The sequence below is a fragment of the Rana temporaria genome, chromosome 1 (assembly GCF_905171775.1).
Source record: "Rana temporaria chromosome 1, aRanTem1.1, whole genome shotgun sequence".
Classification (NCBI taxonomy): domain Eukaryota; kingdom Metazoa; phylum Chordata; class Amphibia; order Anura; family Ranidae; genus Rana; species Rana temporaria.
In genome coordinates this window covers 345802390-345816861 of record NC_053489.1, presented here as the reverse complement: position 1 = coordinate 345816861, position 14472 = coordinate 345802390, and the positions used below count along the sequence as shown (strand labels likewise).

Here is a 14472-nt window from a genome sequence, read left to right as displayed (position 1 = left end):
GGTACAGATGTCAGAAAGCTGGAAGAAAGGAGCGTCACCGGTTCTGTGAGGGATCGTCACTACAGGACCACAAAACACCACTGGTTCCTAATGCAGGAGGAGCCTTAATTACAGACTGCAAAGTGGTGAGAGGCTACATGCCACATGTTCATTATCTGTTTCACAGACTGTGTGGTGGTGAGAGGCCTCAGGCCAAAACTTTGTTATCCAGCTCACAAACTGCATGAGGGCATTTGGCTACTGGCCACAACTTCCTTACCCATTTCTTAATGGGGCACCATCCCCTAGCTGTGGGATACAATTTGTGTTTTGTACCATGGGATACACTTAAACCTGAGCACTCCAACACAGGAACTATAGGCCCCGACCAGCCCACCGGGAATTATGCCGGTTCTCCCGATTGGCCAATCCGAGCCTGGGCCCCAACAATTAATAGTACACGGGCTAGTGGGAGGGACTTGGAAAGATTGAAAGACCTTGTAGCTTCCGATACTGCCCCTTTAGTTAGGACCTCCCTAGATTCAGCGTTCAAGTGCAGAGACACTTGGTCCTCATTTTATGTTGTATTGTGCAAATCTTTTTTTTACCTTGTACCTGTTATTTTCCATTGCTGTTTTTTTTTTTTAATTGTTGCCCTAAAAGGAGTTTATCCCAAATAAATCTTCCATTAGCCTTGATGCGTCAGAGGGTGTGACATTGCGGAAGGGTCTTTGACATCCAGAATCAGGGGACCCATACATCAGCAACTCCTTTGAGGGTAAGCACTACACAGGTATAGGAATAAGCAGTCCAAATGTAATGCCTAATTTGGCTATTTCTTATACCTACAATTACAAGGCTTTGCTGCTCAAACATTTTATTTTAAAGTGGAACTGACCACAAAAAGTGAAGGATTTTTATGTTATTCCAAACGTCTAGAAGTGTTGGGAAGCCCATACATTGGTCCTTTTTTCCCCCACATAACCAGTTGCTTGAACAAAAAAAAAATTACCCGATTCCCTCATCCACACGTTCGAGGCAGATGGGGGCATCGCTTCTGCTGGGCTATTGTGTTCTGACTGCGGAAAGGGAATTAAACGAGTGGCACAAGAATAAAGCCTGGGCCACACTTCAACTGAGAAAACGCACACCCCTTTGTTAATTAGGAGTAATCTGCTCCATTTGCTATACTTCTATACTCCAGACATAAGCCAAGCTGCTTGCTTCAATTACTCCCCCCCCCCCACTCAGCTGAAAGTGAGAGGAAGATAGTGTCTGCCAGTGAAGTGTGCAGAGGGGCATAGGCGCACAGTTCACGTCTTATGCCAGGCCTGATCTGCCTGTAATCCCTTTTCAGGCACAGGAATCTGTTAATTCTCCAAGATAATTCAGTAAAGATAAATGAACAGCTATAGCAAACCTGCAAACAATACTGATGACTAGCCCTTTGCCCATACCTGCCTTTTTTTTTTTTTGGGCACAATTTTCAGTTTAGTTCCTCTTTAAAGCCAAATGAAGATGGAAGCTGATGGACACTAAATTGATGGAAAAGCTCTCTTTATTAACCACTTAACGCCCGCCCACTGTATATATACGTCCTGTTTTTAAAGGTGGATATCTCGGTAACGGCAGCAGCTGCTGCCACAATCAAGGTATCCATCTTTTCAGTGGGCGGGCCTGTAAACGATAACGGCGGTCTCCGCGGCGGATTCACCGCGAGATCGCCATTATCGGTGGCGGGAGAGGGGCCCCTCCCGCAGCTCTCCCGCACCCTCCGCCGCTTACTGGAGCCGTCGGTAGCGGCGGAGGAGATCGGATGCTGCCGCCTGATGTGTGAGGACTTGAGTGAGGGCAAGATGGCCCCCACCCGTCCTCACAGCTCTGCTGGGTGGAAGTGACGTCAAAACGTCAGTCCCGCCCAGCGTCTTAAAGAGACAATTTTTTCTCTAGTCGTCTTCCAGGACGGCACCCTGAGAGATGACTGGCTTCTCCTGACAGGAAACACAATCAAAAAAGAGGTTAAAAACCCCGCCCCTTCCCGTGCTCCTCAGTTCTTGATTGTGTTTCCCCACAGCGAAACGTTTATTTTTTTCCTGACCTAAGGCCTGGGGCTGGTGGTCTCCCCCTGGGAACTAAACCGCAGGCACTGGGTAGCCTTTGGGTTTGGCAAATTGTTTTCCTTCCTAGGGGGTCCCTTTTATGCTCAGGAGGGCCTCACCATGTGAGATGAAGAAACCCCCCTGAGTACTGGAGTCTCCTGGGGATAGGTGGCTATCCTGGAGCTCCAGGGGCGAATCCACTCTCTCCCTGAGCTTTCCCCTTACCTTGGAGGTTTGAGGGTCACGCTCTCTCCGGTGATGGGGGTCTTTCTGTGCGGCTGGGGCTGTAACTGGGCCGTCCTGGAGGCATCATTGCCGTTTTTTCGAATTCGGCGCCAAATCCGGCGTCCCTCAGAGCCGGCGGCGCAGGGCGATGACGTCACGCGTACGCGTGTCACTTCCGGGTCGGCTCAAGTGAAAGATGGCGCCAGCACCAGCACGCCAGTCTCGGCTTCCCCACAGCACCGGAGACACCCGTGTCCACACGGCAGCAGCCAAGAGAGAGCGGCGCCTTCATCCTCACGCGATGGAGCGAGAGGTTCGGTCTGCTATGGCCCTGGCTGCGGAGGAGGCCACAGGGGGTGAGTGCTCCTGATTACAGGTATGATGGGCTGGGACTTTGTAATTGTTCCTTAGTTATTACAAACATGCCTGTGTACTCTTCCTTTTTCCTTAGGGGAGGAATGTGTTGCCCAGGGGGGTGCTAGTCGATCGGCTAAGGACACTAGTCGCTCCAAAAAATGTGGCTACTGTAGTGGCAAGCTACCCTCAGATTATTCCAAACCCTTTTGTGCCAAATGCATTGTTAAATTAGCAGGGAAGGAGACCTCTGAAATTCTTAAAGGGTTTCTAGAGGTCCAATCTGAGATGCTCTCTACACTCAAAGAATTTAAGGGGTCTTTAAAGAGCAAAGAACCTGAACCCCCTATCGCAGGGCCCTCCTCGCAAGAGAGTTCCTCTTCACAGGTTTTTAGAGTCCGTCAGGAATCCCACGGTTCCTTAGTGTCGGACTCTGAGGACTCAGAGATTCCTCCTCAGGAGGATGGCTCTGTTGGCCAGGCAGAGGAAGAAGGCGAGGATGCTAGGGCAGGCAGATATGTCTTTGCTGCTGACGATATGGAAGGCCTCCTAGAGGCAGTGTACGCCTCTGAGGAGATTCCTCAGCCTGCGGAAATAATTTCTACACAGGATAGGTTATACCAGGGCCTGCTTAAACCTCAGGCCAAAGCAATTCCGGTACACCAGTCCCTGAAGGATATCATCCTTAGGGAATGGGCAGAGCCAGAGAAAAAGCTTTTAAGGTACAAGACCTGGAAACGACGTTGCCCCTTTAAGGAGGAGGAGGAATCAAGATTTTTCAAAGTTCCTAGATTAGACGCTCCACTCGCGCAAGTTTCCAAGCAGTCGGACCTCTCCTTCGAGGACACAGGCAATTTGAGGGATCCTATGGATCGGCGGGCAGAGACCTCCTTGCGTAGGGCCTGGGAAGCTAACGCGGCTGCCTTGAGCCCCGCCTTGGCTTCGGCCTGTGTTGCTAGGAATGCTAATTCCTGGATCTCAAAATTGCTGGAACATGTGTCCCAGGGGTCAGATTCTAAGGAAATATTAGAATCCCTTCAGCTCATAGGGAGCGCAGTAGCCTATCTAGCGGACGCCTCTGTAGAAACAGTCCGTTCTACCGCAAAGACGGGAGCCCTCCTCAATTCTGCCAGAAGGGCAGTGTGGGTCAAAATGTGGAACGGGGACCTGGCGTCTAAAAACCGCCTTTGTGGTCTTCCCTTCGAGGGCTCCCTGCTCTTCGGTTCAGGCCTGGACCAGGCCCTGACCAGATCCTCAGAAAAAGGGGTACGTTTCCCTACCAAGCCTAGACAAAACAAGAAAAGATTTTTTCGAGGCCCCCAGGGTGGATTTGGAGGTAAGAACCGTCCCTCAGAAAAGAAGCCACCTTACAACAGACGTTGGGGTGCTGGGAAGGAAAAGCAAAAAGGAGGTATCCTCTTTTCCAATCCCAAACCCAGCGACAAAGACGCCAAATGACGTGAAGGTCGGGGGAAGACTCTCCCAGTTCCTTCCCAGGTGGGAGAGTATTACTCAAAGTCCCCATATTCTCCAGATTGTAAGAGAGGGGTACAGACTAGAGTTCCGTCAGCCTCCCCCTCCCAACTTTATTTTGACTCATTTACCCAAGGACCCTCTCAAATCAGCAGGCCTTCTGCAAAATGTCGCAGAATTGGCACAACAGGGGGTCATAGTTCCAGTCCCTGTGTACCAGAGAGGGTTGGGAGTGTACTCCCACATCTTTGTGGTTCCCAAGCCCTCAGGCAAATTTCGTTTAATTATAAATCTAAAGCCCCTGAATACCTCCCTTCTCCACAAGAAGTTTCGTATGGAGAGTATTTACAGCCTCAGGAGGCTCCTACTGAAGGAGGTATTCATGGTCACCATCGATCTACGAGATGCGTACCTCCATGTCCCGATTTTCTTGGGGCATCAGAGGTTCCTCAGGTTCGCGATCGCCTCCGCCCAGGGAGTACAGCATTGGCAATTTGCTGCCCTTCCTTTCGGACTGGCCTCCAGTCCAAGGGTCTTTACCAAGGTCCTGGCGGAGGCGATCGCCTTCCTGCACCTACAAGGGATAGCGATAGTCCCCTATCTCGACGACTTGATACTATACAATCAAAGTCGGGATCTCCTTCTTGCGGATCTGACCACTGCAATGACTACCCTCGAGTCCTTGGGGTGGATCATCAACAGGGAGAAATCCTCTCTCCTTCCAGAACAGCAAAAAGTCTATCTAGGTTTTCTGATAGATTCCTTGGAAAGGAAGCTCTTTTTACCCAACGACAAGATCCGGGGTCTCATGTCAGTGGTCAGATCAACGTTGGAAAGGGCAGAGTCCTCCTTCAGGGACATCATGAGAGTCTTAGGTCTAATGACTTCCTGTATTCCAGCAGTCCCGTGGGCTCAGCTCCACTCCAGACCCCTCCAATTTTTCCTTCTTTCCTCCTGGGACGGAAAAAGGGAATCCCTAGAGCTCAGCGTCAGTCTCCCAGAACCAGTGAAGCTCTCACTGGACTGGTGGCTCATCCCACAGAACCTACAGCAAGGTCTGTCGTGGGGCCAGACCAATCCGGTCAGGATTACCACGGACGCCAGCTCATGGGGGTGGGGCGCACATCTGTACGATCTCCGTGCCCAGGGTACCTGGGGACAACGACAGAAGGGGGCCTCTTCAAATTACCGCGAGCTATTAGCGGTCGGAGAGGCTCTGAAGGCATTCGAGGACAGAATCTTGGACCAGGAGGTCCAGATCATTTCCGACAATGCGACCGCGGTGGCCTTCCTCAACCATCAGGGCGGCACCAGATCTCGCACCCTTCTAGACTTGTCCCTAGAGATCCTGGGCTGGGCCGAGCAGAGAGTTATCTCGCTCTCGGCGGTACACCTGAAAGGGACCCTCAATCTGGAGGCAGACTATTTAAGTCGCCATCCCATTCTCCAGGGGGAATGGGAACTAAATGCAGAGATTTTCAGTCTAATATGCCAGCACTTTGGCAACCCAGAGATAGATCTCTTCGCCCGCAGGGCAAACCGGAAGGTGAAGAGGTTCTTCTCTCTCTCCCGAGAAAACGGCTCGGAGGGGGTGGATGCATTGGCACAGATATGGAGGTTTCAGCTAGCCTATGCCTTTCCTCCGTTGAGCCTGATTCCGAGAGTCCTACAGAAGGTAAATCTAGCAGTAGGGAAGTTCATTCTCGTCACACCCTGGTGGCCCAAGAGGGCCTGGTTTCCCGCTCTAGAGCGAGGGTCAGTGTCGCCTCCCCTACTTCTCCCTGTCCGGGCGGACCTTCTTCGTCAGGGTCCGATTTATCACCCAGAGCCCAGCTTCTTCAAACTGACGGCCTGGTGCTTGAGAGGCGGAGCCTGAGGGAGAAGGGCTGCTCCGAGAGAGTTATTGACACACTTCTAGCCAGTAGGAAGGTAGTCACTAGACGTATTTATGCCAAGACCTGGGGCATCTTTTCTCGCTGGTGCTCAGCGAGACAGGTTTCCCAGCAGGAGACCTCAGTCATCTTAGAATTTCTCCAAGATGGAGTAGACAAGGGGTTAGCCACAAGGACTCTAAGGGTTCAGGTGGCAGCCTTGTCGTATTTTTTGGATAGACGTCTATCCCTGGACCCCCTGGTCAAAAGGTTTCTTATAGCCAGAGACAGGTTGTCCCCAGTTCATATCTCTAGGGTTCCACCCTGGGATCTTTCTTTAGTGTTGAATCAACTTACCAAAGCTCCGTTTGAGCCAATTGACACTATCCCCATCAGGTTACTCACCTTTAAATTCGCCTTCCTCTTGGCAATCACGACGGCCAAGAGGATAGGTGATATGCAGGCGCTCTCTATTAAAGAGCCATTTTTTCGTTTATTTGAGGACAGGGTAGTTCTAAGTCAGGACCCCCTTTACCTTCCTAAGGTAGTGACAAAGTTCCACAGGTCACAGGAGGTAATCCTCCCTTCTTTTTGTTCAAACCCCCAGAATGAAGGAGAAGCTTCCTTTCATTGTCTGGATGTTAGACGATGTCTATTAACTTATTTAGAGAGAGTCACGGCCTTTAGACGTTCTACTCATCTTTTAATTTGTTTTTCGGGACAGAAAAGAGGCCTTCAGGCGTCCAGAGCCTCTATTGCAAGATGGATTAGGCAGGCTATTTCCTTAGCTTATGTACAAGCCTGTAAGGTAGCTCCTAATATTAGAGCACACTCCACACGGTCTCTAGCAACCTCCTGGGCAGAAAGGGCCGGAGCTTCGGTGGAGCAGATTTGCAAAGCAGCGACGTGGTCAAGTCAGAACACGTTCCTGAAGCATTACAGAGTCGACCTACTGTCACCTCAGGACTTGGTTTTCGGGAGAAAGGTCCTGCAAGCAGTGGTCCCGCCCTAAGGTAGGCCTGAAGCTACTTGCTTCTCTCTCAGGGTGCCGTCCTGGAAGACGACTAGAGAAATAACCAGTTACACTTACCGGTAGCTGTATTTCTGGTAAGTCTTACAGGACGGCAGGCCTACTTCCCACCCTTGTGATACATTATTGGTTTGTATTATATTTTTTTGTGGTGTTTTTTCCGTGCACTGGTGGGTTCATACTTTATCTCAAACTGAGGAGCACGGGAAGGGGCGGGGTTTTTAACCTCTTTTTTGATTGTGTTTCCTGTCAGGAGAAGCCAGTCATCTCTCAGGGTGCCGTCCTGTAAGACTTACCAGAAATACAGCTACCGGTAAGTGTAACTGGTTATTTTGTTGTCATTTTTTTAAATGACAAATTTTCCTTTTTTTTTTTTTTTTCTTGCATTTAAGTCTAAATATGAGATCTGAGGTCTTTTTGACCCCAGATCTCATATTTAAGAGGACCTGTCATGCTTTTTTCTATTACAAGGGATGTTTACATTCCTTGTAATAGGAATAAAAGTGATAATTTTTTTTTTTATTTCAGTGCAAAAAATAATAAAATCAATAAAAATAAATAAGAAAACAAAAAACTATTTTTTTAAAGCCCCCCGTCGAGCTCGCGCGCAGAAGCGAACGCATAAGCGAGTAGCGCCCGCATATGAAAACGGTGTTCAAACCACACAAGTGAGGTATCGCCGCGATCGTTAGAGCGAGAGTGACAATTCTAGCCCTGGAGCTACTCTGTAGCTCAAAAAATGCAACCTATAGAATTTTTTAAACGTCGCCTATCGAGATTTTTAAGGGTAAAAGTTTGACGCCATGCCACGAGCGGGCGCAATTTTAAAGCGTGACATGTTGGGTATCATTTTACTCGGTGTAACATTATCTTTCACAATATATAAAAAAATTGGGCCAAATTTATTGTTGTCTTATTTTTTTATTAAAAAAAGTGAATTTTTTCCAAAAAAAGTGCGCTTGTAAGACCGCTGCGCAAATATGGTGTTACAAAATGTATTGCGATGACCGTCATTTTATTCTCTAGGGTGTTAGAAAAAAAATATATATAATGTTTGGGGGTTTTAAGTAATTTTCTAGCAAAAAAAACAGTTTTAGTCTTGTAAACACCGAATCTGAAAAACACCTTATGTCCTTAAGTGGTTAAACATTGTTGTGTTTAATTAAGGTAACCTAATAATATATTTTTTTTTACTTTAACTGCGATAAATCCTTGTGACAGCATGGGGTTATTTGATGCCCAACACCAACTGAAACCATTTATTTCATTTTTATTTTTTTTACGTTTTAGACAGAGTGGGAAGTAATAGAACCATAAGACATTTTTAAGTAAAATGAAAAAGGTTAAAAGCTCTGTTAAATTATTATCTCTGACTTACTTTCACCATCCTATAATTTCTTCACCTGCTGTCAGTGGCACCGGAAGTGATGTGCCACTGCATCCTGCACATTGTTTTATAGACAATAAGCCCTGGTTAACACTGGTGCATTTTGATATGCGGCAACTGGACCGTCCTAATCGGTGAAACGCCACATTTGCGGCACTGCACAGATTTCAAAAAGTAGTTTCTGTACTATTTTTTGCAATTTCGGGCCGTGATTTACATTGACACCTTGTGTGCTGGGGATCAGAGAGAGCAGATCAGAGTGTGCAGAGGCTGAGGACTGCGCTATTGGTGGTACATGAAACTTTGCTGCAGAGAGACTGGAGTGCTGTATACCTGGCTGCTGAGGACCAAACCATTGCACATAGATCCAGAGACCATCTGAATAAGGGAACCATTGCTGGGATTGGTAAGAGGGCAGTACTGCCATTGACCTGTCCTTGCTAGTAGAGACTGGACATTTGACTAGCAGCCCTTAGCGCTGCATGCAGACATTACTGGGAGTGTACTTGGGTGTACCACCATAAAGACTGGGCCCCAAATTAGCCAGCTGAAGAACTTGGGCAAAAGATTGTCTCTTTAGACAGGCTGCCCTGCAAGGACTTCACTCACTGACTTAAGTAAAGGGTACCATTGCAGCAGACCTGGGTCTTAGAATTGTCATCCCTAGAATATACTCTAGCAGCACAGTACACTGGTTACAGGAAAGTTATTACAGTATCATTTACCAGTGCCATTTTTGTTCTTAATGTTATTTGTGCCATTGCTTCATGCTGATTTGAAGACTACCAGGTATAGATTAATCTACGGTATATAGATCATTTTTCTAAACTACTACAACCAATTCTTTATTCCAAACCAGCCTGTTGTTTGCATGGTATTTTTTACTTGTGCTAGTAATAGTAGTTTAATATGCTCTGTACTTAAGCTTGGTGTGTCAGAGGGGCTAAAGTTGTTCACGGAGTTGAGGCAGAGAACAAAATCTACCAAGTGGCTCCTTCAGGGATAGTGCTATACTTTATTAAAGAATTTACTTTTTCCAAGTCTATGCAAAACTGAAAAAAATATTTGACAGCAGCTGGAATATATGTGCACTAAAAGGAGATAGGGACAGGCGCTTTAAAGACACATGGTCGAGTAAGCTTTTATAGGGAATATTTTATATTCAATTGTACATCAATTCTTTTGGTATATCTTTTTTCTGGTATATCATGTAATATACATGCATTTTTGGGTTAATTTATATAGGGCGCATTACCAAATGACTGCATCGAGGTGGGTAAACAAAAACTTGATATTTTCAATAAAGGGCTGGATCATAATGTACTGAGTGTCTCAATAATGACCAAAAATTAAGTTTAGTAAACAGTCTTCCAGAAACCCCTAGATCTTTATGATGGAAGCGGGTAATCCCTCACACTATCTGCAAGTATTTGAGCTTAGCCTATACAGAATACCCCGGCATGTGGGCACTGCACAGACAATGACATGTTAGATGTCCAGGTATCGGCACTTTATGCCTCCTAATTGACAGGGTGACAAACTTAAAGCTTACAATTGTTGTATGCTTGATGGTAGTTTTGTACACAGTTTTTTTTTTAACTAAAGCTAGAGAGGGCAAAATGAGTCACAATTCTGCATAGAAACCAACCAGCTTCTAAACTCGGCTTGTTAAATTAAGCTTTGGCAATAAAACCTGGAAACTGATTGATTTCTATGCAGACTTGTGACTCATTTTGTCCTCTCTAGCTTTAGTAAATACATCCTATAGTGTTTTAAAACTACCATCTAGTGGGCAAATTGTATATTGCAGTAAAAGTTCTACATATGGCTTAAAGTTACATTATTCTTTGGTTGCATTATTGAAAAGATATCCCTGTATGGCACTCGCATAAATGTTTTGAGCTATCTGTCTGTGGTGATTATAGATGTTTTCTTTTTCTAGATATGTTAGTTTATTTATAATTTTTTGTCTTCAGTGGAAAAACATCTAGGATTTTTCCTAATTTCTTCAATTTGTTTTTAGTATGGTTAATACTGTATTTGATTATATTGTCTAGAATAAAAAAATATATATATTTTCCACTTCATTATGGAGTGCCAAGTTTCTTTAGTCTCTGCATTATGGAGGGTCGCCCAGCCTGGAGAAGAGAACAATTATACAATTTCTGGCCTAGGCATACATCCCATGAGTCTTCATATTTTCAATAAAGGGCTGGATCATAATGTACTGAGTGTCTTAATAATGACCGTATTCAGCCGCTAGCGGTGCAGTTTTAACCCCTGCTAGCGGCCGAAATAGGGTTAATACCGCCCGCAATGCTCCTCGGCAGTATTGCTTTCAATGGGGAGGAGCAGTAAACACACCGCTCCAAAGATGCTGCTAGCAGGTCTTTTGGAGCGGTCCTGCTAGTGCACCACTCCAATGTGAAAGCCCTCGGGCTTTCACACTGGAGAAACAGCAGCTGCTGTTTAGGGTGGGTTTGCAGGCCCTATTTTTAGCGCAATAGCACCTGCAAACTGCCTCAGTGTGAAAGGGTCCTTACTCAAGATGGCAGCAGCTAGAAATCCCAGGGGGGATTCAAATTAGTTTCTTCCATATTTTCCCCAAGTTTCAGTAAAGCAAAAAAAAAAAGAACAAATCACGACCAATGGCAAGTGCTTCATCTTTATCTGATTTGTATATACAGAACTGTGATTGGTAGCTGTGGATTACTACACTTTGCACATTCTTTCGCTGCTTGGCTTTAGGCCTCATGCACACAGGACTTTTTTAACGCTGCTCTTAGGCTAGCATGCAGGGGAGTTTAGGGGCATAAAGATGCACCTATGTGTCCAGGCTCACAGGCATTTAGAGGAGTTTAGAGATAGTAAAAAGAAGAAAAAAAACACACTGCCAGTGCATCCAGAAGCAGGAGTGTTTTGGCAGAAAAACCACATTCCCGTGACCACGTCTAGTGTAGATGAAACGTTGGGAGGCGACGTGCTGACGTCACCGCGATTTGAGGACTTTTGTTCTGACACGCCGGCCGGCTTTTTTATCCTCGTTGACATTTCTACTTTAAACTGTAAGTGTGCTGCTTGTTTTTGTATTAAAAACCTCTACGGTATCACGCTATGTGAGTTTTCCTTTCTCACACATATTTGGACCTTTGCTGGTGAATTCGATGCTATTGGTTGGGACGTCCCATAACTTCACATTGTCCACATCCCCTCTGCTTTGATTGATCCTGACGGATCACAGGTTCTGTTTATTTTCTCTGGTTGCTTTACTGGTGGATCGGTGACCCCTTGGAGGATCGGTTCAACAGACAAGCTCCATTCCAACATTTAGGATCCAGTGAATTCAGCTTGACTAGATCCGTTAGGATCTTCCATTCTGGTAAGGGTCAGCAAGCTATATTTATCATTGGACCCAGAGTTTTTTCCTTCATGGTTGCAGCAGTGTGCTAACACTTAAATTTGACACATTTTTGGACTATTAATTTTTTTATTTTTTTATTTTCATTTATCAATCTGTTCACATTTTTGATATTTATTGGACTCCTATTTTAGCCTTCTCATTGATTTAGATGGCATATGAAGGCCTTTTCACTCTTTAGCGCTACTCCACCGTTTGTTTAAGAAAAACCACATGCTAGCGCTAGGTGTGTTTAGTGCTTAAGTGTTAAATCATTTCAATGGCTAGAATAAATTTAACACCCAAGACCTTCACGTTCCTAGACACGCCTAAATATATTAAAAGTGTTTAAAACCATCAAGCATATTTTTCTGGCAAAACTAGGGCTGCAACTAACGATTATTTTCATAATTAAATTAGTTGGCCGAATGTTGTTTTGATTAATCGGATAATAACCTTTTAAAAAGTTTGGTGTATAATATAGTCAATGTGTATACTATTAGAGGTTGAATCTGGTAAATATCTCAGAGATCAAATAAGTTATTTAAAGAAAAAAATGTAAAACTGTTTTGCCAATTTTCAGACAGAAGTGCAATATACAGTATTATGTATGACAGACTCTCTTGTCATAGAAGCTCTTTGCCTGCTGTCACTTATGCTAGCCATAGAAAAACAATGGCTTCCTCGTTCATTTGATTTTCTTTTCTTTCTTCGACGTTCGTTTTTTAGAACACAGTGATGGAAAAATTCGAAGGAGCAAAATAGAAAACTTCTTGGTCAAATTAATTTTTAGACAGGATATGTGTTTTTTGGTTCAGAAATTACATTCATTTTAAAACTGAATGTTAAAAACAAGTGAAATTTGGCCAAAAAAAAACATCTCATGGATAGTGAGCCAAGGCTCCTTACGCCCACTAACCAGTCTTTCTGAAGACTTTAACGTACCCCAGACACACACCTTTAACTATAGACAACTCTCCCGTGCCTTTAACAGCCCTTTCACACGAGCAGATCGTATGTCATTTTCATCCATCCGTTTACAGATGAAAGAGGGACATACATTGATCCCTATGACATATCAGGTGTCAGCGGATGAACATCTGCCGACACCCGATCTCATCCGGGTCCGCAATGCTTTGATTCTGCAGACGGAGGAAATCCTATTTTTCCATCCGTCTGTGAATCGGATCGGGTGAACACAGACAGACGGTTCGTGTCCATCCGATCCCCCCATAGGGGAGAGCAGAGATCAGACAGGGCGGTCCCTGCACAGCGGCAGGATCCCAGCCGAGCAAGCGGAGGTTCACGTCCGTGAAAGGGCCCTAAGAGTCAATTTCCTTGGGCCTCGCTTAACATGATGGAATCAGATTTAGAACAGACACTCAAAACTGACTGCGCCGAGAAGCCCACAACTGGTTACGATTGTATCAGCTCCCCTAGATAAATTGAAAAACAAGTGGTTGAGGGATATACCACACCTAGATAATGATGACTGGGGATGATATCTGGGAACTACCGTTTAAAACATTAGTTTCCACACAGGACAGATTAATCCAATGAATCCACAGAGCTTATTTCACCCCTTCCAGGCTCCATGTGATGAATCCCTCCCACTCCTCAGAGGTGACTCCCAGGTTGATTTTACGCACATTTTTTGTTCATGTCCTAGAATAAGGAGTTATTGGTCAGAGGTACGAACAGGCACCAAAAAGCACATATCAACATCAGTACATCTAGTTATGGAAGTTTGCACATTGCGTCTGATGGACAATTTTCCCAGAGCAGAAAAAACTTTTTCAGCCTCCCTTTTGTTCTATGCAAAAAAAGGCAATCACCTTGCATTGGAAGAAACAAGCCTCCCTTCCACCTCCTTTTGAAAAAAAAAAGGATTACAAACAATCTACCACTTTACAAGGACACTTACGGATTGCCCGGGACAGTCCCAGGTCCCGGGCACCTTCATTCCAGGACAATACAGTGTCCCGGAATGAAGCTGACACTGCCATCCCCCTCCCCTCTATCTGTTGCCCCCAAAAAAGGCCACCACATAGCCGCTTTACTCACTCACAGCCCTTGTCCTGGCCGTGAATGTCTGGAGGAGCACAATCCTGCCCCCTGCTTGTGATTGGAGAAATCTTAAATCCCACCTCTTGTGTCTAATCACAGCAGGGCAGTGTAGAGCGTGCATCTGCCGCCCCAGCTGTGCTGTGATTCATTACAGCACAAGCTGATTTTTGGGTCCCTGAATGGCCGTTTGGAAATGTGGTCACCCTATCACCGACGCTTCTGGCTCCTCCTGCGTTCAGAGTGCCCCAATAGCAAGCTGCAAAGTATTGCATAGAGTGCCCCTATAGCAAGGAAAAAAAACCTTCTGCATTTAGAACCACTGACTTCCTGCCCAGGACTACATGTCCCATGAGGCATTGCTCCTCACACATTCACAAGTTTTCAGGCACTTACTGACACGTATGGATGGTGTACTGAGCTGTATGTGTGCTTCACTGTATTTCCAGATATGTAAACAAATAATGCGTTCTGCATGCTGACCGATGAATCGATTATGAAAATAGTTGGCAACTATTTTCATAATCGATTAATTGTTTCGGCCCTAGCCAAACCCCAACAAAATATATCTGTGGTCCCTATATAAAATAATT

The 14472-nt window shown here is 45.5% G+C and overlaps 1 protein-coding gene across 1 annotated transcript; it reads left to right on the top strand.

Moving 5' to 3' along the window:
• The first annotated feature begins 2025 nt into the window (after nucleotides 1–2025).
• LOC120947012 lies at nucleotides 2026–4129 on the top strand. The gene is made up of 2 exons (XM_040361925.1): nucleotides 2026–2659; nucleotides 2755–4129. The coding sequence occupies exons 1-2, from the start codon at nucleotides 2500–2502 to the stop codon at nucleotides 4113–4115; spliced, it is 1521 nt and encodes a 506-aa protein (XP_040217859.1). The 5' UTR covers nucleotides 2026–2499; the 3' UTR covers nucleotides 4116–4129.
• The last annotated feature ends 10343 nt before the right edge of the window (nucleotides 4130–14472 follow it).

Coding starts and splice junctions, on each gene's coding strand:
- LOC120947012 (XM_040361925.1), top strand. CDS start 2,500: ATGGCGCCAGCACCAGCACGCCAGTCTCGGCTTCCCCACAGCACCGGA. Junction 2,660..2,754: donor TGCGGAGGAGGCCACAGGGG/GTGAGTGCTCCT, acceptor CTTTTTCCTTAG/GGGAGGAATGTGTTGCCCAG.